The sequence below is a fragment of the Protopterus annectens genome, chromosome 7.part0, assembly GCF_019279795.1.
Source record: "Protopterus annectens isolate FY-2018-M chromosome 7.part0, PAN1.0, whole genome shotgun sequence".
NCBI classification, from domain to species: domain Eukaryota; kingdom Metazoa; phylum Chordata; order Ceratodontiformes; family Protopteridae; genus Protopterus; species Protopterus annectens.
In genome coordinates, this window is record NC_056739.1 from 886,362,277 (window position 1) to 886,386,466 (window position 24,190).

At 40.5% G+C, this 24,190-nt stretch overlaps 1 protein-coding gene across 1 annotated transcript in view; it reads left to right on the forward strand.

The window, feature by feature from the left end:
* The window catches only part of SCAPER (S-phase cyclin A associated protein in the ER), a gene marked incomplete in the record, with an annotated part of 4,815,867 nt that overhangs the window by 1,640,392 nt on the left and 3,151,285 nt on the right, over window positions 1–24,190 (forward strand). Inside the window, 1 exon segment of the mRNA XM_044077465.1 lies at window positions 1,272–1,389. Within this exon segment, the coding sequence (XP_043933400.1) occupies window positions 1,272–1,389 (118 nt within the window).

The following is a 24,190-nucleotide window of genomic DNA, read 5'->3' on the forward strand; positions in this document are numbered from 1 at the left end:
ATTTTAACTTTTAACCCCTTCCCGAAAAATTTGGGAAATAAAGGAACTTTCACAAGAGCTTGCAGAGCATGCACAGTGATATTTTGAGGGCTGTGCCACTGTTGCGTAAAGTTCCATGTCGACAGCAGCTCCACCCTTAACCCCACTTCCGACATGGGTAACAATTCCACCAGAAGGGTGCATGTATGTATGTATATATATATATATATATATATATATATATATATACACACACACACACACACACACACACAATCTGTGTTTATGTGCATGTTGCTGACTATTCAAATCCCCTACATCCCCTCTTTGTGCATCCTATGTTTGTTCCCCTTCACACACCATGTTCTGTTGGCATATCCATGCTTTCTGCTCCTTACTCTGCAGCCTGTACATATCATGACAATGCCTGTGCACTTGTGTTTGGGTGTTATGATATGCACAGCTGACGGAACTCACAATCTGCAGTCTAGTGCACCCTCTTGCATCTTGCTGTTAGGGTGGGGCAAAGGGATCAACCGCCCCAGGCACAGAGTGCTAGGGAAGCACAGTCAGCAGATCCTGATCAGTCCTCATTGTATTTGCAATCAACACAGTTTATTACCAGCATGCAGATGCTAGTGTTACATTTGTATGCAGAGCTGAAATGCTGTCGCTGTTCATGTGGCATAAAATGATAGATTGCAGAAGCTGCTTGTTCCAAATGTATTACAGTTTAAAAGGAAAGAAGAAATTTTGCTCCTCAAGAAGAGAGGAGCTTTTTTTTTTTTTTTTTAATACTCCAGATTGCTGGTGAAGAATAGCTAACTACACCTCTGACACTGTCTGTTAGCTTGCTGTGCCGTATAATCTGTCTGGTATACTGAGCATGATCAGTATTCTTTACACACATTCTAGTGATTGACAGGACATGTTGTACCTCATGACCACGAGTTTTTCATGAGTCATGATAATTATTCCTCTCCGTGTACCAGCACGTCGGACTTGTGTTGTGAATCTAAGTGTTGGAAATTTTTTTCTGCCAAATTAATTTGAAACAGTAAAAAGTATAGACTTGAATTTTTACTTTATAGTCTTTTCCTGAGATGCTTTAATAATCTCCTTGGATTTTTTTTTATCTAGGTTTACCTAGTACCTTGCCCCTTAACGTTACATTGAATTTGTATCACAAATTGGCTTTTATGATTTCTGTTGTGTTTGATAAAATTTTCTGCACTTTATTTGAAAATGTTAGTACTGGCTGGTCATTAAGGCTTTTCATATGTTTTGAGCAGCCCGTGAATCTTGGCGCCAGAGTACTTCCTGGGGCGATATTGTAGAAGATGAGCCATCACGTCCACCAGGTCATGGAATTCATATGCATGAAAAGCTTTCTTCACCATCACGCAAAAGGTAGTGTTCTATGATTTAAAATGTTTAAAATTATTTTATAATTGTGATTGCTTCAGGTCTGTGTAGCATGTGATATATACTTGAATATTTGGAGTTTTAATATATATTACCATTGTTGAAAAAAGTTTATCTGCTTCTAAGTGGGCTATGATTTCTGCTCCTGAGAACTTGTAGATACCGTTGAGTGTTGTGTGTGTCATGGTTTCTGTTATAAACTACTCAGCATGTGGTATATTTTGCCCACACAGTAGCGGCTGGAGAGCATCTGATGATAAATGTGCTGGATGTCCGTATGTAACTAGTTTATAAGAAAAACTTTCTAGATTTGCACTTAATCAATGCATTGCTGTTTTAACATACCAATCGTCTTTGCAGGTATAATTACACAATTTCAGATCTGAAGAAGTTTATTCATCGAAATAAACGAAAAGTGCTAAATCATTTTCATTACCAGTGTTGTGCAATGGCGTGGTTTCTTTTCTCTTTTTGTTATCTCTCTGAAGTTCTTATTTGTGAAGATGGTAAAGAGAAGCAGATGGAGAAGTCGTCTTGTGAGGCACTTCACTACATTTAGGAGGTCTAGACTGTAGTATATCTATCCGCTTTACAGATTGGAATTTGTGGGACAGGTGGTTACAAAACCATAAGCTAGAATGTTGAGTGAGGACATGTTTGGATAAAGGTTGAAGCAGAAGATATGAAGCCTTATGTTTAAGGTTTTTGTGAAGTCCATAAGTAAGAAACGAGGAAAATAAATGTTTATTTTATTTAGCTGTTCATGAAACTGAAGTAGAGCATTGTATGTATACTGCTGAACTGTTAAGGCCGAATGGATTAGAGAGAATATAGTGTCAATAATTAACTTTCTTGTGCCATATAAACAAAAGATCTGAAGTCAATAAATAAACTTCTGGGCAAGGAAAATTCTTGTCAAGAGAAGGATGTAATGTTACTGGGTAGAGTAGTCTTCTGACCCTGTGTAATCTTTATTTCTAGAGGGTCCAAGAAAAATGTGACACTCTTCTAAGCTTCATCCAACCAACTCTGCAGGCTCATGGGCCTTTCCCCTGAAATATTATACCATTGCTACCATACCTGTCAGCTGTCCAGATTTTTGCTGAATGTCAAGATTGTTGCCTGTTATTTTTGGATTGCTTCTCATAAAATTTGTTTTTCTGATAAATCATTGAGGACTGAATCCAATAAATAATAACAAGTGTTTGAGTTTCAGACTTGTCTTTTATACTGATACAAATCCTGTTCTACCAACTTTCCAAGTTTATAGGAGCAGCATTTAAAATTTGTCTCTATTTTGGGCCTTTGTCCCCGCATTATTTTAGGTTTTGCACAGATTTCTTGTGCTTAAGAGGTTGAGAGGTATGAGTTACATGCTTGCTAGGACTGCAACTATTAAAATTCCTTAGCTTAAACTCCTTCCCATTTCTTGCAAGCCAGCTTACTGAAAGGCCTTCAAACTACCATCTTAAGATTGTTTTCCTTCACTTATCTGTTTCCTGTTCCTGAAAACAGCCTCCACTGTATCAGTTGTATACTTAGTCATTGAACCAAAACTTGGAGAAGCATCACTGCCCAGCTTACATGACTTTCAGTCATAGCTCTCATTCCATTCAGATGTGAAAAAGCATATAGTGAAGGTAAACAAACATGATACTACAACTCAGAATTGCATATTAAAAACCAAAATAATCAAACCTAGTATCTCACAAGAACCTGTTGATTTTGACCTACCCATCAGGCTAATTTATTAACTCCTCATATTTTACCAGTATTTTTCACTTAACCCTCCCACCCAAGCATTTCTGTTTCTTTCCTGTCAACTTCATCTACTCTGTGTATTGTAAATGTTTATGTTGCAAGGTTATTTGTAAAATTTGTACATTGTCTTGCTCTATTGTGCCAACAACATTTGATAAGTGTTGCATGTTGTTTTTGTACCCCTTGAAAAAGACCTATAAGTGGTACATTGGGACCAGTGCCTACTCCTGGTTAGCAAGTTTGTTTAAATATTTAAGTAAACAAATAAGTAAATGTAGTGAGTATTATAGTAGTGAGTACATTTCTCAATAATTTTGGTTAAACATGAGACGATGGGTGATAAGGGGATGAAAAGCATCATAAGAACTAAAGCAAATCTCCTTTTGAATGGGAGTTGTGGATTTCCTTTTTCCAAAGCTGGGGGACGTGAGATGATTTAAAGGTGTGTTTGACAAGGAATGAAACAGGGTAGCTTCAGTGCCAGGTGCGAGTTGTACTTATTCGGTTGGGAGATTGTCTGCTTAAGGTAAACCTTTTTTGGGAAGTTTGCAAATGAAACTGGGAGGAAGTGATTGAAAAACTTTTAAGTGCTAATCGGGGGTGGGTAGTGCAAGACCATAACCTCTCATCCCAAGGGTGCATCTAGAAATGGAACAGCATTGGTAAAAACTGATTAAAGTTAACAGCAGCATTAAAAAGGAGGTCATGGTAGGAAGGCTTACACTCAGTATTTTTCAAGGGTTGAGCTTCCTGCAGATTGACTGCCAAAACAGCTTAGAATGATATTGTATGTAAATTGCTGAACTTGGAAACATCTTTCTTTACTGATATGTCTCATGGGCTTAACTTAGTTTTTGGAGCTCTTTATTAAACAAATATTAATTTGGAAGACTTCTCTTCTTGGAATTATTGGCAGAAATGGTGTTGTGCTTGCATGGCACCTGTTATTTGTTGGGTGATCCAGAGCATATTCTTTTATTTTCTGCACCATGTGGAGGCCATAGAGAAGAGAAATGTGTGATCAAAATGATCAGCAGCTAAATCTTGGCCAAGGTGATGTAGGTAGGACCAGTCATACTCTTTTAGGACAGGGAATTATATAAAGTGATAGAATTAATTTTTAGTCTTGCAGGGACTAATGTTTATTTCAAGTCCAGCAGGTAAAGACTGGAGAGTGATCAGTAACAGGCTTGAGCTTTATCTCTTTTTAATAGTAAGGTAATCCGGCATTATTAGTTAGGTAGTTACCCTGATAGAATGCTTCTGCCAGCACTAGGTCTACTAACCTTAGAACAGGCATTTGGCCACCCACAACAGGCCTACCTCATGTCATTTGTGCATTTTCAAGTCTCTCTGTAGTGTCAGTACTCCAGGCATATACTTCCACACCTGGGCATTCACTTGGGGTTTCTACTCCTTAGCCTTCTTTTGTAGTAGTGAGCAGTGTAGGGTACATGTACATGCTAAGAAGGGTATGTTTTGTACTTCTGCATATAGATTTAAAATAGATGGAGGTGGAAGAGATTTTAGTTTGTTTTCCCTTTGGTTACCAGAATAGAGTGCCAAATATAGCACAACTAATTGCAGGCTTAGCCTGAGTTGCATTCAAAACAGTTACAGCAAAATGTTTCAGGTAAATCATTCATAGATAAAAAAGGTAACAAAACCATGTACATGAAAATAGAGATATTGTGATCATGGATTACATAGAAGAATTTAGGTAGCAAAGATGTAACATGAAAGGAACTGCTTGCAGTGTCAGCCTGCATTATGCTAAACCAGTGATGGCATACTTTTGGGCTTTGGTGTCAAAAATTTGGAATGCTTGACTCTGCTGGTGTGTCACCCCATCCCCCCGGTGAACAAAAGAGAAACAATTCTTTACATATTCCTTTATTTAAAAAATAATACAGTCATGGGTGCTATGTATTATAAAAGTAAAAGAAAAATCAGTGACTTACAATAGAGAAAACGATACGAGCACTGATAATTGGGCTTAAAATAGTGCACCAAAAATTACCCTACTTTTAACAGTAATTTTGAATTGGACTGAAAAAGATATGGAATACACTACATTTGATTTGATTAACATCAATTAATGACTTTTTTGTTGCTGAGTTTTAATAGATAAGTGCAGGATCACGTATTTCTTGTATTTTTGTTCATTCAGTTTCCTTCGTAACTCTGGTGTTGATGATTATCCAGCTTCACTAGCTATCCCTTCTGAAGAAATTTCTGTCTTCCCTAATAACTCTTGAATCATTTTCACTATCTGTTCTTTAAATTCCTTTGTTATAACAAATGAGTAATACGTATCATTGTCTCATTTTTATTTCATTACCCTGCATCTTTCCAAAAACAAATGATTCTGCCACCAATTCGACTTAAAAAACACTTGAAACTTGAAAACTTTAATAAAATATGCGATGATAAAATAAAATAAACACACTGGCTCATAAACCGGATAAGCGCTTTCGGTATAATACCTTTTACAAATCCTAAATGTTTGCCAGTGAAACTTCCTCTTAAATACCTTAATTTCCAAGTGTTCACTCACTTAGATACATTTAGTAACTGTAGCAGCATACACACCCTTTTAATTGTCATTTTGAGTGCTGAAGAGCTTTCCCTTTTAGTGCAGGTTTTAAAGGGACAAATGCATTCAGATCTGGTGACTGATCTGATTACAAACTCATTATCCACTTCATCTCTTCAATTTCTGTTCGGTTTATTAAATCCCCACCTCTTGGTGTTTCATGAAGCCTAGTTAGTGCCATGAACTTGAAAGAATGACTGTCATTTATACTAATATGCATATAAAGTGCATTGCTGGTAACTTTTTTTCTTATGTCAGATAAGTGCTTTAGGATACGTTCCTTTAGCATTTGATTAGTTTTCCCTATGTAGTATGACTTGCAATGACTGCAGGTTGCCACATATATAATGTTCTTACTCCTGACGGTTTGCAAATCCTTCAAACTTTATAGTTCCTCTTAGTCAGGGGATGTGTAAAAGTATTTGAGATGTTTATATGAGAACATGCCTTGCAACGTCCACATCTGAATGTACCAACTCTCCTGTTCATCTGAAAACTCCTGTCTTCAGAAATAGCGTCAGTTTCTGTTTTATAACATAATAGTCTTTTTAAGTTTTTCCTGTTCTTGAGAGTGTTGATGGAGAACTACAGAGAAGGTCAGAAGGAGTTGCATTGTGTCTTTGTGGATTTAGAGAAAGCATATGACAGGGTGCCTAGAGAGGAGTTGTGGTATTGTATGAGGAAGTCGGGAGTGTCAGAGAAGTATGTAAGAGTGGTACAGGATATGTATGAGGGTAGTGTGACAGTGGTGAGGTCTACGGTGGGAGTGACGGATGCATTTAACATGGAGGTGGGATTACATCAAGGATCAGCTCTGAGCCCTTTCTTATTTGCAGTGGTGATGGACAGGTTGACAGATGAGATCAGACAGGAGTCCCCATGGACTATGATGTTTGCAGATGACAATTGTGATCTGTAGTGAGAGTAGGGAACAGGTGGAGGAGACCCTGGGGGAATGAAGGTCAGCAGGACTAAGACAGAATATATGTGTGCGAATGAGAGGGAGGATAGAGGAATGGTGAGGATGCAGGGAGTAGAGGTGGCGAAGGTGGATGAGTTTAAGTACTTGGGATCAACAGTTCAGAGTAATGGTGAGTGTGGAAGATAGTTGAAGAAGAGAGTACAGGCAGGATGGAGTGGGTGGAGGAGTGTCAGGAGTGATTTGCGACAGACTAGTACCAGTAAGAGTGAAAGGGAAGGTCTTCAAGGGGGTAGTGAGACCAGCTATGTTATATGGGTTGGAGACAGTGGCACTGACAAAAAGGCAGGAGTCAGAACTTGACGTGGCAGAGTTCAAGATGTTACGTTTTGCACTGGGTGTGACAAGGATGGACAGGATTAGGAATAAGTATATTAGAGGCTCAGCCCAGGTAGGAAGGTTTGGAGACAAAGCCAGAGAGGCAAGATTACGTTGATTTGGACATGTGCTGAGGAGGGATGCACAGTATATTGGGAAAAAGATGCTAAGGATGAAGCTGCCAGCTAACAGGAAAAGAGAGAGGCCTAAGATGAGGTTTATGGATGTGCTGAGCGAGGACATGCAGATGGTTGGTGTGACAGAGCAAGATGCAGAGAACAGGAAGAAATGGAAACAGTTGATCTGCTGTGGCGACCCCTAACGGGAGCAGCCGAAAGAAGAAGAAGAAAAGAAAAGCTGGGTTGATCTCCAACTATTTCCCTAATTTTGTTGTCAGATGTTAGCACTGGCCATAATTTTCTGATTGTATTATGAATAGCAAAATTGTCAGTACTATATGTCAACTGGCATCTCAGGTTGGACTTTACCTCCTTTTGCTTGATCTTAACTGTTTCACCTTGGTCCGAAAAATAGGGTCATCCCCTCTGAGAGCGTAATTCCAAGGTAGTTGCTTAATTGGTCTGTGTCTCTTTGACTTTGTATCCGCTCTTATTAAAGTCATTGATAAGTTTAATTTGCTCCTCTCTATAATCCTCATCCCTCATGCAGAGCTTGGACACTCGAGTTAGTTGGTTAGTCACTATGTTGTCAAGAACATGCCTGGGTTGCATGCTAGTATTGTGTAGTAAATGATTGCGCCAAACAGGTTTCCTATACATTATAGTATTGATGGTTCCTGTGTCATCTAACATTAACTTAACATCCAAGAATTCTATCACCGTACTAGAAGATGTCACTTCAAACTTCAAAAATGAAGTTGTGTTGGTCAAAAATTGTACAAAATATTCCAAGGAGGTTAAATCGCCATCCCATAAGAGAAAGACATCATCAACAAATCGATTATAGAAAACTGTTTCTATTCCAATTTTTGTTAATATCCACTTTCCATAGCTCTTCCCATCTTGCCAGGACCAGATTGGCATAACTATTTGCGGATGGAGTTCCCATCGCTACCCCAGACTTCTGCCAGTAGTAAGTACTACCATACAAAAACACATTGTTATATAAGACCATTTCCAAGAAACTACATAGTAAATGGATATCATTGGTTGCTTTTTGCTTCACACCAGTCTCTGATTGCTTCGATCCCCAAATCATTGGGTATGGACGTGAACAAACTGTTCACGTCCATAGTTACCAATAATAAATTCTTACAAGTATTCATCTGTTGCAGTTTCTTGTAAAGTCTACATAACTCAGCCGAGTCCTTGATCACTGCAGGTGCGTGAGGTAGCAATTTCTTTAACGCCCCTTCTATAGAAATAGAAAGGGATTCAGTTATCCATCCTTTTCCTGAAACGACTGGTCGCATCAGAGGGTCATGTAGATTCTTATGCACCTTAGGCATTCCATTGATGCTAGGTATAGTAGGATGACATACTTCAAAAAATCAAACAGCTCTTTGCTTATCGATCTATTCATGAGCTTGTCATAAAGTGTCTTGTACACTATGTATAATGGTGTTCAATTCTCTTTTATCAATCCTCCTATAGTCTCCTTTATTTTGGTATCATAAAACAACATATCCATAACTATAACTGCCCCTCCTTTGTCAGCTTGTTTAATCATGATGGTCCTTCATATTCTGTAGTTTAAATAGTACTCTCTTCTCATTTAGAGTTAAGTTGTGGAAATGTTTACTTCCCTTTTGATGTCTATATTCAGCCACTTCATTTTCACATAATCGCACAAAGGCATCTACAGCCGGATGACATACAGGGACAAACGTACTTTGTTTCCTATGTCCAGTTCTTGTTGGAGATTCCTCATTGCTTATATTGCCAAAGAAATGTCTTAGTCACAGTTCTCCCAAAATATTTTAGATCTAGGATAAATTCACTCATTGGTGAATGCAAGGAGGGTATGAAGCTCATTACTTTCTCTAATAGTCGAGCCTGATCTCTTGTTAATACAGTACTCAATATATTGAATACAAGGGAATCATTTATTCCTGAAACCTCTGTTTCTTCCTCTCTCTGCTCTGGGGTCATACTTCCCTCGGGGTGTTGTTCTGCAACAAAAAAGGAAGCTGCTGGTAAAGCGGTAAATGTACCACCCCATCTTTGGGTTTAGTGGCATTCTGTATATCCAAAATTCTTATTCAAAATGGATATATTTTCTTCACCCTGCTCAGATAGTTGTTCTATACTCAGTCGGAGTAAGAACATTATCTATGTAGCAACCTGCAGTCATTGCAAGGCATACTACTTAGGGAAAACTAATCGAATGCTCAAGGAACGTATCCTAAAGCACTTATCTGATATAAGAAAAAAGTTAACAGCAATGCACTTTATATGCATATTAGACAGTCATTCTTTCAAGTTCATGGCACTAACTAAGCTTCATGAAGCACCAAGAGGTGGGGATTTAGTAAACCGAACAGAAATTGAAGAGATGAAGTGGATAATGAATTTGCAATCAGATCAGTCACCAGGTCTGAATGCATTTGTCCCTTTAAAACCTGCACTAAAAGGGAAAGCTCTTCAGCACTCAAAATGACATAATTAAAAGGGCGTGTATGCTGCTATGGTTACTAAATGCATCTAAGTGAGTGAACACTAGGAAATGAAGGTATATAAGAGGAAGTTTCACTGGCAAAACATTTGGGATTTGAAAAGGTATTATACCGAAAGCGCTTATCCGGTTTATGAGCCAGTGTGTTTATTTTATTTTATCTTATCATATATTTTATTAACGTTTTCAAGTTTCAAGTGTTTTTAAGTGGAATTGGTGGCAGAACCATTTGTTTTTGGAGTTTTATATTTTGATGTACTCTGTCTTTGGTGACACTACTTCTTTCTTTTTACCCTGCATCTTTATCTTAGTTTTTATTGGTGTATGATCTGAAATTGTTATTGGATATATCTCAAGGCTTGTAGATAAAACACGTTTGAAACTGGTATTACCACTGTTTTTGGCAGTGCGGTTTGGACAGTTTTGTACACACACGCTCCTCTGAAATATAATTTATAATTAAAAAATTGACAGTAGAGACATTCACAATTTAATAAAAACAAGAAAAGTAGTGCAAACAGCAAAGCTTTCTGATTTCCCCTTCCTCAGTGCTTATAAGCACTGAGGAAGGGGAAACGCAAAACCTTTGCTGTTTGCACTATTTTTCATTTTTATTAAATTGTGAACGTTTCTGTTCGTTTTTTACTTATTGTTCCTGCTGTATTTCGAAATGTGGTTTGCTGCAGTATCTTTCCTTTATTTTGATTGAAATATAATTTATATCCAGTCTACCCCAGTTATTGTACGTTGGGAAATAATATGTTAATTCGGTGTGAGTTTGCTACTGAGTCCATACCTTGCATACCAAATATTCTCATATAGTTCTTTGGAAATCTACCTTTTTTATTTTCCCCTTTAGGTCCCCAATACTTTTTATTATTGCAAATCAGGATCGAATCTCCATCCAGAAATAATATTGCCTGCTAAAAGCTCATTAATTATCCCAAAATTCGCTTAAGCTGCATACTAGTAGTTTAGGTGGAATATAAAGTACATGCTGGAGTAGTCCGCCTCATCTTCCAGTACCCCCTTACCACCATACACTTGGCATTATTTTCATTTTTTTTTTGTTCTGTCACTATTAGAGCCCCTCTAGCAATCAGTATTTATAAAACTTTTCCTTTGTTCCCGAAATTCTGCTTACTGTCCACCTTGAAATCCATTCTTTGTCAAATTCACATGCTTGTTTTCATCAAAATGTGCTGCTATAACATTGCTGTTTATGCCCTATACATATTAATATAATTCACTACTGTTTGCATGCTAGTATTTATAAAGTAGCCATTATAATAAAAAGCTATTACTCCCACATGTTATAAATGATAGCTCTTTTGAACATATACTTTCAACTTTTAGCTTACATGTAGATACTAATGTTTGGCAAGCTGATCTTAATTTTTCTCCTCTTGTTTGAACTAACATCACTTTTTCAAGACTTTTTGCTTCAATAAAAAACACTTCAAAAATAAATAGAATTTTAGAACTCCCTGTCCCCTTTTAACTTAAAGCAAACACATTTGAAGCAGGTGTTATCAGTGCTTTTGGTAAGGGAGATTTAGACAATATTGTACACATGAAGGGAAAATGAAAATGGACAAAGACACCCTGACCAGGAACATTTAATGAATAATAACATTATTCATTATGTTGTTTATTGTGCATTACTTTTATCATGATGTCTTTTGTGTGTCTTCAGTGAACTTATTAAACTTCTGTGAACCTCACAAGACATTATTTATGACTAGTACAATCCCATAAAGATATGATTGCCAGAATGCACACTCGAGTTGCATACAGGAAGCACACAGAAACCAAACATGTCTATTTTCAATTATTAAACTAAAGATGTTTTTGATACATTCTGTAACTGGAATGCAGATCCTGCATTGGCAGACTGTTTTACAGGGTATATTTTTATCTTTGAATTTGATCTTTAACGTATGGTGCTTATAATCATGGATAGAAAGGAAAAGTGAAGAAAAGTGTGAGCAGCAATTACATGAAAAAGACACAGGTTCATATGTAGTTACTGGACAAGCAGTCCAGGAATCCAGTAAAGCACCTAGCCAAAATTCCTAATTGCCTCAAAGCACTGTCGAATTAAGTGACTTGCTCAGGATCACACAGTAGGTAAGTGAAGGTTGTGGGAATCAATGCCTGTACTACAGGAAGTAGGTTGATAAGAGTTCTAGCTTTAGTCCTCTGCACTAACTGCCAAATCTGTCACTGGAGAATGGGTGAATCAAGCCCTGGACCACTGGAATCTGCTCATTACCTTAATCCTTTGCACTTTCTGCCTTTTCCTAGGAAAAAACAAACTGAGCCAGAACCTGTAGGGATTATATGGCATAAAGTCCATGTTCTTGGTACACACTGCATTCTGGCCTGTGGATTATGATGGTGTGAAGTAGTCCAGATTTGTGGATTCACAGAGGTGCTCTCAGAATATTGGTGATTCTGCTATGATGTTATAATGAATGTTTGGATAGCTACATTTCCATCAACATGAAAAGAGGCTCTTACATGAGCGAACAAGTATATATGTTGGAGTGGTGAACCGAGTACCATGCAATTAATAAGGAGTGGTTGTTTACCTTGGTGCTGAGGTAAACAGAGGAAGGTTTTTGGTACAAGTAAGGTAGATGCAAAATAAAGATGGAGGCCTTCGTAGACCTGTCCAGTGCAATGGACCAGACAACTCTGATATTTTGAATGATGCTGTTATTCAGCGTAATTTCCCCTGCATCTCATCTTGGGTGAGTGTAATGATGCAGCTCTATTTGGAGCTGCTACACTGGAAGTAGGGGTGATTATGAGTAGTTAGCTCTGTTAAATATCCAGGCAGTAAAAGGTCAACCCAGATGGAACACACACACGCACAGATGTTAAATGTGTAAAGTACTGAATGACTGTTAGAAGTTTGAAGCCTGAGTTCTCTGTCAGCATGACTGCAGTCAAGTGCAGGAGTCCCTGCTGTGACTGAAATTTAAGAGATTTTTTTCCTTGAGAGAGTTCTTAAGTGCTGTGTGCACAGCTTGCTAAGAGTGATTAAAACATGATATTGGGAACTTCTACGTTTTGTGTAGCCTGGGAAGCAGAATAAGAGTTTAGCGGGAAAAGGTCCCTATTATGTAGTTAGAAAACAGAGCTTCAGAGAGAAAGGCACTTGGATTAGAGAAGAAATAAGTGTTGATACTGGTCCAAGAAAACTTAATTTCTTAGCTGAATAAAGACAACATCACATCTCCATTTGAGTATTTCAGAATTATTATGCTTGCAAGGTATTGACTGGGACTGTTTATAAAACAGCTGCCAACTATTTTAATTTCTTGAACTCACCAACAGAACTGCTTGGGTGTGTTCAGCACTGACTAAAGGCATGCAGACATTTTGTGTGCGCTGAAGTGAACATTTGAGTTTAGTTTTCCTTTTATAACTGAGTCAAGGTAACACTGAAAGTGCTTGTCATTTTGTCTGGCCAAACATTGAAATAAATATTTGGTTTAACTGCATGAAATGGAGATGTGCATATCTTTCTTAGCATCATATATGTTGTAAAAGTATCAAAGAAAGTTGTACATTCCTAAGAACAAGAAATGTATTTTGATTTGTATTCTATTATTCAAGCATTCATTTTGACTTTGTTTTGCAGAAGACTGTATACATATTTACAGTAAATGCAAATAAGTAATCTTAGTTGGTGTCACTAATTATGTAGGAGGTAAATTTGGTTAGGATGAATTCCTTAATATAGTCAAATGTTGATTTAGTCTGAAACAATAAGTAATGGGCATTTGTATGCCTATTTTTATTTTTAGATTTATCTTTATCTTTGAGGCGCTTTTTAGATTGTTTACTGAATAAAAGTAGTTTGGTGGTTTTTCTTAGTCCTTGTGAGACATTATCCCAAGTTTGCTGTGACTATTTTTGCCAAAGGATTTTTTTGTCTGTTAGGGTTTAACAGGGTCTGAGTTGTTGGATACCCCCTTGGTTTCGCAGAAAGTAACTGTTTTTTGTGTGTGTGAGTAGGGGGGGGGCTAATTTTCATTGGGGAACTTGAGCATTTTCTAAGTTCCTTTGTCAGCTGTCTCATTTGTACTGTTACTAGAAAGCTCCTGCTTTGAGAAATTATTAACCAATCTTAACTTTATTTTGCTGCATCACAGAAAGTGGTGGTGCTGCGGTAGCGTTGTCGCCTCACAGTTAGACGTTGCCCGTTCGATTCGCAGAGCGTCTTCTGTGTAGCGACATGCGTGAATGGGCGTTCCTTCGTTGAAGGTTGTGCGTTAGGCCCGGCAAGCCAGTACGTAAAACTCTACTGCCAATCATCAGCGGACCGGAGTTCCGCTGTGACGACCCCTAACCGGGAAAAGCCGAAAGACACAAACAAAGATGATGTAATTTGCTGTTGTAAAGGACATAATTGTGAAATTGTCTAAAATGGCATTCATGCATATTTTCCATTTTTTGTGGAGGTTTTTTTTTTGTAATGTTGGAGCACAGCCATCACTATCATCTGTGTACCCCTTGTCTGGCAGAGGGATGTGTTTTCTTTACTCTTTCTTTATTATAACAAACTCTGTTGCACCTTAGAGAAAGTAAGATTTCCACATGCAGCTGAAGTTTGGTGAACTGCATTATTCAATAGAGTACACGGTTTCAAATCCAAACACTGAATTATGTAGGGGTTAAATTTGGTTAGAACTCCTTCTAGAATAGACAGAGCCACTAAAAGGGAATCAGTACTTGATTGGATACTCACCAACAAACCCTCCGTTGCCTTCCAATCAGGCTGCCTCCCTGATTTTATCAGTGACCCACTTTCTTACTCATATTAATCCCACCAGACTACTGCTTCTGCCTAATTCGAAAGAAAAAGAACTTCAGTACTCAAACCTTCCTGTCTGTCTTTCATCTCGGTGACTGGTCACCAATTAAAACCCTTCCCCTTGACGCTGCTGTCAGCTACTTTAATAACACCTTCATCCCAACTTTAAACGCATTAGCTTCATGCAGGACTACTAGAATAAAGTCTCACTACACTCCATGGCTATCTAATGAAACAAAAAATTTACTAAAACATAGAGACAAAGCCTGGTCTCTCTGGCATTTCACCAACAATCTAGCCAATCTCAGTCTTTACAAACAACTTTGCAACAAAGCCAAATCCCAACTCAAGCTTGAGAAAAAAGCCTACTTTACTACCATGCAACAACAGAATTACGACAACCCTAAGACATATTGGACCTTAATAACAAAAAACCTTTTCCAACCTGCCAACACATCCTGCCTTACAACCCTCTACATCCTTAACCACTGACGGCATTACCACCCAATTCAGTACCTTCTTTGTAAACTCTCTGCTCTCACTCACCAACTCGCATAACTGTACCCCTCCATCCATACCTACTCTGTTTAGCAATTCCACTGACTCCTTTTCCTTCCACCCTGTCCAGACATCCAGCATAAAAAAACTCCTCGCCAAACTAAAACCTACAACCCTTGCAGCTTATAACTTACCTACCGAATTCTTAAAAATAGCTGCCTCAGCTATTGCCTGTTCTGTAGCTATCTTAATTAACCGTTCCATCTCAGAACAGCATATCCCCCACAAGCTGGAAAATATTCCACATTCTTCCTTTACACAAAGTGGAAGTAACTCCACTGGTTTCTGTAACTACAGCCCCATTGCTGTCCTACCCACCTTCCAAAATTCTTTAAAAATGCATCCACATGCAGCTCTTAAATTAACCGTTATCCAATAACCTCTTAATAAACACGAGTTCCACCCTCACCATAGCACCACAACTACAATCCTAAGCTTTACTAACACCATTAACCACTACAGAAATAACAAGACAATCTGTTTCCTCTGTCTTCTTAGATCTCTCTAAAGTCTGTGACACAGTTTCTCACCAGAAACTCCTTAATAAGCTTGCATCTCTAAAACTCAGCTCCTCTGCACTAGCCTGGTTCCACAACTACCTATCCAGCTGTCAGCAAGCTGTCAAGTGGCAACAGGAACTCTCCTTACTTTTACTTTCACCCTAGGTGTTCCTCAAGGTTCTAAACTTGGCCCCCTTCCTTTCAGTGCATTCACTAACTGACTACAGTCTTCAATCTCAATAGCCTCTTTGGTCCAATATGCGGACGACTCTGCTCTAATCTGTGCAGCTCCTTTCCTCACCCAGCTTAGTATAACCCAAAAGTCATCCTTATCCGTCAAGTCATGGCTGTCTGATTCACATCACTTGCTGAATCCCTCCAAAACCAAATTGATGCTCTTTCTCCCCAGTAAATCTCATAATCCCTGTACCCCTTTCCAAATACACAACAACACCTTAATATCAGCAGTATCCCGCACAACATTATTAGTGATGTGAAGTTGTTCAATCTTGACGTTCATTCTTTACTGATGGGTTTGGAGCCAATCCCTTGGGTCAAATACGACCAATTGCAAAGCTTAAGGTCTTGAAATAGCTCTAAGTCAAGTCCCTATCCCATGATGCACCTGGAATTACCTCAGATGTAGTTTGCCGCTGCAATAGATTGGAGGTTCTGCATTCGCTCGGGCCAGTAAAACTGTTTTTCATTACTTAAACATTTTTTGCTAGTTAGATAGTTTTAGGGTAGTTTAGAATAGTTTATAAAGCTCTTATAGCATTTTGGTGTGTTTACCTTCTTTATATTCCTTCCCATCTAGTGTGCTTTAAAAATTTCTAGTTGGCCTCTTGTTTTATGCCTAGTTTAACAGTCTTCTAAATATTAGTGTGCTTATTCAGTGACCTTTTGTCACAAATTCTACTTATTACTTAGATAGTTATAGTCATTTGCTGTGTAGTCTGTTTAGCCTTAAGGATTTTTTTAGATAGGGCTTAGTTGTTTATTACTGTTGAAGTTGTAGTTTACAGTATCTTTGTCACATATTATTCCTTAGACAATTTTAGATAAGGTTGTTGTCTCTCAGCAGCTGTCTTCTTTTATTGTATAGTCTGCTGGGAATTTCTTATTGTGTGCTTTCTCATTTTTGCTAGTACTGTGCGTGTGTGTGTGTGTGTGTGTGTGTGTGTGTGTGTGTGTGTGTGATTTAGCCTGTTTTTATTTAAGGCTTGTGTGAATAATTACTGTTGTGGTTTTTTTGTGGTGACAATAATTTTCCTGAGATTACTATGGCTGACCAAGAGAAGCACCCCAAGTCTGGCTTCAAAAAGTGCCCAAAGTATGGCCAAAATATGTCCGTCACAGACGGCCATGTGAATTGTGTATACTGTCTAGGAGATCTGCATTTGCAGGACAGCTGTGCTATTTGTCATTCCTTTTCCTCAAGGGTTCTTCAGGAAAGGAAGAGAAAACTTATCGACAGAGGGTTGTTGAAGCCTTTGTTTCAAGAAGCTTTGAGTGACCAAGATGGATCCAGCAAGTCCTCAAAGTCTTCTAAGACTTCGGACTCTAACAAATCTAAAAAATCCTTGACTTTGGCTCCACTGCCATTGGAACTGACAATCTTTTCCTGGAGCCGGTCCCCAGTATTGGAACCGGTGTCCGAAGCTCCTAAGAGTCCATTACTTCAGTCGGTACCACCTTCGGTGTGCTGCTGTCAGTTCTCTATCAGCCTGTCAGATCTGGATGTGGATCGTGTGGTGCAGAAGCTGTTATTGGCACTGGCCTTGGCAAAAATGTTATCGGCTTCAACCCAAATGGCTTCGGAGCCGAAGACCCTTGCACCAGCTCAAACTATTCCTCCTTCGAGCCATGCTCGTCCTTTGGAGCCAGAGGAGTCAGACTTGATGTTAGTGGAACCCTCGGAGCCAATGCCTGCTCCATTGTCTTTGGCTCTGTGTACTCTGACATCCTCGGTGCCGATCGAGGACTCTAGGAGCCGACACTCTCTGGTCGGGACCGGGGAGGATAGTCGGACCGACTTGTTGGTTCCGACTCTGCCTCTTGGGGCTTCAGCTTGGATGAACTCGGCTCCTATCTCGGGCTCAGAGTCCACTGTCCCAGTGCTAGGGGTGTCAATGGTTTCTTCTGATCCGTCGGTTCCCTCGCATCAGTGCAGAGGTGCATTCGATGCCATGAGGAGAGTCATGTCTCCTAAGACATCCTCAACCTCTGGTCTGCCTTCCTCCCTAAAGTGCCTGTGTCTGCTTCTGCCTTGCACATCCTGACCAAGCGTAGAGTCCCAGAGCCTCAGGAAGCCCCATTGTTGGCCCCTGCTCTTCTGAGACCTCAGCAGAAGCTCCCAGTGATGAGGTTCCCAGGAAGCGATTGTGTAAGATGAAACATCTAGACTCCCCACAGGAGTCTCTAACATCAGATACTGACTTAGATGCATCAGAAGGGTCCCCCTCTGAGGATATCTCATTTGCTGAGATACTTGAAATCCTTAGGCAGAGGGGTGACTGGCAGTCCAGAAGCCCTACTGAGGGATGAGTCAGTTCTCCTGAAGGCTTTCAGGTCTCAGCCCTCCACTTCTTGGATGTCTCTGCCTTTCAGTAAGCTGATGCAGTTGGTCTCACGAAGGGCGTGGGAGTCTCCAGATACTATGGAGCCTGTCCCTAGGAGACCTAATAAATTAATCTCTGCCCCCCTTAACAAACCTTTTCTAACAAAAGGTGTTCCAGTTGATGCCATGGTGGTGGCGGCAGCCACCAAAAAGGAAATGTCTGAGACTTCCTCGTCTATCCATCCCCGTAACAGGGATATGGATAGATATGGGAAGCACATGTTTAGTTCCGCGACCCTTGCTCTTCGTTCTCTCAACTATTTAACCCATTTTACCAGGTTACAAAGAGATCTCCTTAAGGAGCTAGGAGATGCTGTTCAGGGTACAGTAGCTGCAGGAGCTTCCGACAAAGTTGCCGCCCAGCTTGCTACCCTCAATTCTATAGTCAACTCATCCATGCTCCTCATTTCTTATGCAGCTGATGGAATGGGTATGGCAGTGGGTACAGGAGTTGCTCTTGAAAGGAGACGCTCCTGGATGCGCTAGTGTTCCTTCGCGGAGCCCTTCAAGTCATCCTTTGTGAACACTCCCTTTCATGGCTCATCCCTTTTCGGGCCTAAAGTGAAGGAAACCTTAATCAGGTGTGAACAGGATGGAAAGACTCTGTCTGCCGTCTGGGTCCATTTTTCCACCCCTACCCGTCCCTATCCTAAAGGTCAAAGGGGAGGATAAATGTGGTCCGAAAAGCCCAAGGACACACGTGGTGAACCTCCCTCCAGAGGCAGAGGAGGGGGCAATAATGAAGACACTGCTTCGTGGCAGAGGGGGTCTGCAACTTCAGGGCAGCAGAGATCACTTCTCTGGGAAGCCCTATCAGCGCTCCTGAAAAGTGGCCCAACTGTTCTGCTCTGGAGGCAGTTGGGGGTCGCTTATCTTTCTATCCAGATGCCTGGCTCAAAATAAAAGACAGCTGGGTACAAAGCATCATTTCCAGAGGATACTTCATCCCATTTACCACAGCCCCTCCACTCATAAGAAAAATCCCAGACGTTCCACCCAGTTACAGGGAACAGGCAACAGTAGAGGTCCAAACATTGCTATCAGAAACAGTTATCCAACCAGTCCCAGCAGACCAGACAGGATCCGGAACTTACTCTGGATTCTTTTTGGTTCCAAAGAAGACGGGGGACTGGAGACCCATATTGGACCTCAGCAGACTGAACAAATATGTAAAGAAAGAGAAGTTCCGGATGGTCATGCTTCTGTCTACACTCCCCTTCTTAGGGAAAGACAATTGGATGTGCTCAATAGTTCTCAAGGATGCGTACTAACACATAAAAATGGCCAGGTCATCCAGGGCTCATCTGCACTTCTGTCTGGGAGCCAATCATTACCAGTTTCAAGCCCTGCCCTACAGCCCCCAGAGTGTTCACCAAATGCATGGCAGTGGTCAAGGCTCACCTGAGGCATCTAGGATTCCAGGTGTTTCCGTACCTATTTGGCTCCTTTCCGCCAGCACCAGGCATCAACTCATTCAAGCCAGGGAGTCCACTCTGTCACTCTGCAATTAACCAGGCATTACAATCAACTCAGAAAAATCTGCCTTGTCACCATCGCAGCATATCGTTTTTATCGGGACAGAGTTGGACACCACCACCACACTAAGGCTTCCAATAGAAAGAGTATTTCTTCTTCATCAGCTTTCTGATATTAAAAGACAGAGCACCAGCATCAGAAGTTCTGAAATTATTAGGCATGATGGCAACAGCAATTTTGGCTATTCCACTAGCTCGTATGCACATGCGGATACTACAATGGCTGTTGTTCACTCAATGGTCTTACCACGAGCTCCCCATGACTCTCACTATAATGATCACAAAGGACGCTTCCCTGATAGGGTGGGGCATTTTCAGGGAAAACTGCCCAAGGCACATGGACTGATCAAGAGACACATCTGCATATCAATGTCCTGGAGATGAGAGCAGTACTGTTGACATTGCAGTACTTACAGGACACTCTTCCATGGTGGTCTGGTATTTGAACAAACAAGGAGGAACCAGGTCTTACCCCCTTTGTCACGGGGCTCTCAGAGTTTGACAGTGGGCTGTTTCCACCCAGCGCTTTTTGTTGGCAACGCACAATCAGGGGAAATCCAATGTGATAGCAGACAAACTGAGCAGGGCAATCTTGTTGCCCCATGAGTGGTCCCCCAAGAAAGAAATAGCAGTCAGGATATTCCGCAGGTGGGGCCAGCCTTGCTGCGACCTTTTTGCCAGTCACATGAGCACGGAATGCAGAAGCTACTTTGCCCTGATTCCCCCTCTGGGAGAAGCCCCAAGGGACACACTTGTACACGATTGGCCTCCGTGTCTCCTCTGTGCATTTCCACCAGTCCTGTTGATACCCAAGTTTCTACAAAAAGCAAAAACCCTGGGAAGGACCATCATTCTAATAGCCCCTCTTTGGCCTCATCCGATTTGGTTCCCCTTCCTTCGACTTCATCTTTTGGAGGACCCTTGGATTCTGAACCCAGTTCCAGACCTTCTGACGCACTCTTCAGGGGATCTTCATCCCTCTCTACAGTCCCTGAAGCTGACAGCTTGACTGCTGCAATTCCCGTCATAGCCAGGTTCCATAACCTCTCCAATGAGACAAAACAGATCATTTTATCTTCTCATAAATCTTCTACTAAGAAGCTATATCTTAGCAAATGGAAAAAATTTTCTATATGGGCCTCTAAAAATAATATTGATCCTTACCAAGCCCCTATGGCCTCCATTTTAGAGTTCTTGAGTATGATTTTTAACAAAGGAGATGCAGCAGCAACAGTTCGTGTTCAATTGGCTGCTATTTCTAATTTTCATCTTGGATTTGAAGGGTTGAATATCATGTCTCACAAGTTATCCAAAGCTTTTCTCAAAGGGACTTTACGTATTAGACAACCTGTGAAATCTCCCTATTCTCCATTGAATCTAAATGTTATGCTTTTCCAGATAATTCTTCCACCATTTGAACCAGCTTCCTCTTGTGACCTCAAATTCTTGTCATGGAAGACCATCTTTCTGGTAGCTATTATGTCTGCCTTCAGAGTGTCAGAGCTTCAGGCTTTATCCATCAAGCCTCCCTATTTGATATTCCATGTTGACAGTCTCACTTAGAACAAGCCCCTCATTTTTGCCCAAAGTTTGCACTGAAACCAATCTCAACCAAATTATTGATTTGCCAGTCTTCTTCCCTGACCATTTGAACAATTTAGAGTATATGCTGCGCAAACTTGATGTTCATAGACAGCTCAGATTTTATTTGGATAGAACAAAAGATTTCGGAAAATCAGACCAGCTTTTTGTTTCATTTTTGGACTCCAGGAAGGGTAGACCAGTGGCTAAAACAACTCTGTCTAAATGATTATCTGATTGTATCACCTTTGCCTATTCAGCTACTAATATGCCTTTGCAACATAAGGTTAAAGCTCACTCAACCAGAGCAGTTTCTACATCTGCTTTTTCTGCCAGACTTCCCATCGATAACATTTGTGCAGCAGCCACTTGGTCAAAACCTCATACTTTTATCACTCACTACAAAGTTTACAAGGCCTCCAGGGACCTCCTTTGTATCCACGGTCCTGAGAAATATACTCTCGTTAGCCACCCGAGGTTGATGGTGCTTGGAACACTACCCATCCGTAAAGAATGAACGTCGAGATTGAACAACTTCACATAAAGAAGTTATGTAGTTACCATAGCGTTCCATGTGAGTTGTTCATCTCGTGTTTATTCTTACGTCCCTCCCTCCTACCCCCTCCTGGGCTGTTAGATGACCGAGATGCTGGAGCCATCTTGGTTACTCAATCCTTTTATACCTTTTTCTTGGGAGTGAAACCATGACATATGGTATTATACGCAGCAAACAAGATCTGAGGTTATTCCAGGTGCATCATGGGATAGGGACTTAGCCTCGAGCTATTTGAAGACCTCAAGCTTTGCAATTGGCTGTATCGGAGCCAAGGGATCGGCTCCAAACCCATCAGTAAAGAATGAAGCAAGATGAACATTAGGGACTCCAGGACGCTGGATAGATGGGGTAAGAAGGTATACACATCTACAACTTTGGCCATTAGGGCCTTAAATTGCCAGTTTCATATGTTAAAGCATCAGCAGCATATTATTGAATTGCTTAAACAGAAAGTGATGTTGAATCCTGACTGTGCTGAAAATAAGGATTTACAGGATTTAATGCATTTTGCTGAACAAGTTGGAAAACATACTTTGCAATGTTTCAGAATCCTCTGCATCAGCACTGGAGTCTCTATCAGAGGGGGTAGGATTTTTGGAAGTAGTAGTGTCTTAATGCCCTTGGGTCCCTGTGAAATGGTCTCGGGATCCGCAGTAGGATTTTTAAAAAGGAACTTGTGAGAGTCAGGAACCCTGTAATATCCATCAGGTTTTCTAGTACCTACCTATGAACCTATGTGGTTTTGATTCACTAGAGGCATCTTGCAGCGCTGCTGTCACTGGGTCTGTACTTAGAAGGCATGCTTGGCTTAAGGAGCATTCCTTGACAGATCATATTAAAGCTAAATTGCTGGATGCACCCTTAAATCAGGACCGCCTGTTTGGCAACAAAGCGGAAGAAGTTCTTAAAAAGATGGTGGAAAAAGCTAAATCTATGCAAACTGTTAAAGATTTCCTACAAGTACAGCCTCCAAGATTTAGTAGACATTAGCCCTCTAAGAATTGGTCCTTTCCTACCTCTTCCAGGCCTTCTCAGTCCAAACCCAGAACCAGCAGAACACCCAGGCTTCAGTCCCAGGTTACACACAAGACTAAGCAGTAGGGGGGCTCCCACTTCCAAATCAGGGAGTAGTAAGACTCCTCCCTGTGGTAAACTGTCTCAATGACTTAACTTTAAAACTTCCAAGTACTTCTCAACTGACTGCTCCTTTAGGGGGAAAGATTGCTCTGCAGGCAAAAAACTGGGAACTCATTACCCAGGGCAAATGGGTTTTAAATATAGTTTCCCCAAGGATACAGATTTCACTTCCACATGTTACCAACCCCAAACGGTTGGCCAGATCTACCCCCAAATCAGTAGACAGAGGCTCAAAAGCAAGTACTGTATCTCTTAAGCATGAAGGCTATTCAAACTGTACCAGAAGAGGAAAAGGGACAATGTTTTTACTCAATGCTTTTCCTGGTACCCAGAAAAGACAACTCATGGCATCCTATCCTGGACCTTTCTATCTTAAACACCTTTTGGTGATTCCAAAATTCAAGATGCTAACTCTTCACCAATTGCTTCCTATGCTAGGCAAAGATGCCTGGTTGGCAACACTGGATTTAAAAGTAGCCTACCAGAACATCCCAATCAGTGAATCTTGCAGAAGATACCTACGCTTCAAAGCAGGCTACATGCACTATCAGTTCTCTGCACTGCTCTTTGGCTTATCTACTGTGCCCAGGGTATTCACAAAGTGCCTAGCTCCAGTCATTGCATTTTGCAGGCAAAGAAATATCCAAATATACCCATACCTGGACGATTGTCTAATTCAGGCAGAAAGCCAGGACATACTTTTGAATCATTTGACATTTGTACAAAAGGTGCTAACTTGTCTGGGGTACACCATAAATGAAAAGAAATCACAACTGGTACCCTGTCAACAAATTACATTCCTGGGAGCAAGCTTGAACACAACTTCCCAGATGGCTTACCTCACGCCAGAGAAACAAATTCATTTGATAACTTACTTCAAACTAGTGGCCTCAAAAACCCTGCTTATCTGCAAGGCAAATACTACAAGCCTTGGGGTTCATGGCCTCCTACATTTCACTAATTCCATATGCAAGACTGCATATGAGGAAACTACAATGGTATCTAATAAGCCTATGGTGTCAACATTCTCAGGATCTAGAAGCAATGATTCCTATCATACCTTGCCTACGGTTAGAATTCCTTTGGTGGGCAGAGGCCTGCCACCAAAACAAGGGACTACCATTCACTCTACCCCCTGCCGCCCAAACCCTAACAGATGCATCAGACTGTGCAGGGGGGGGTC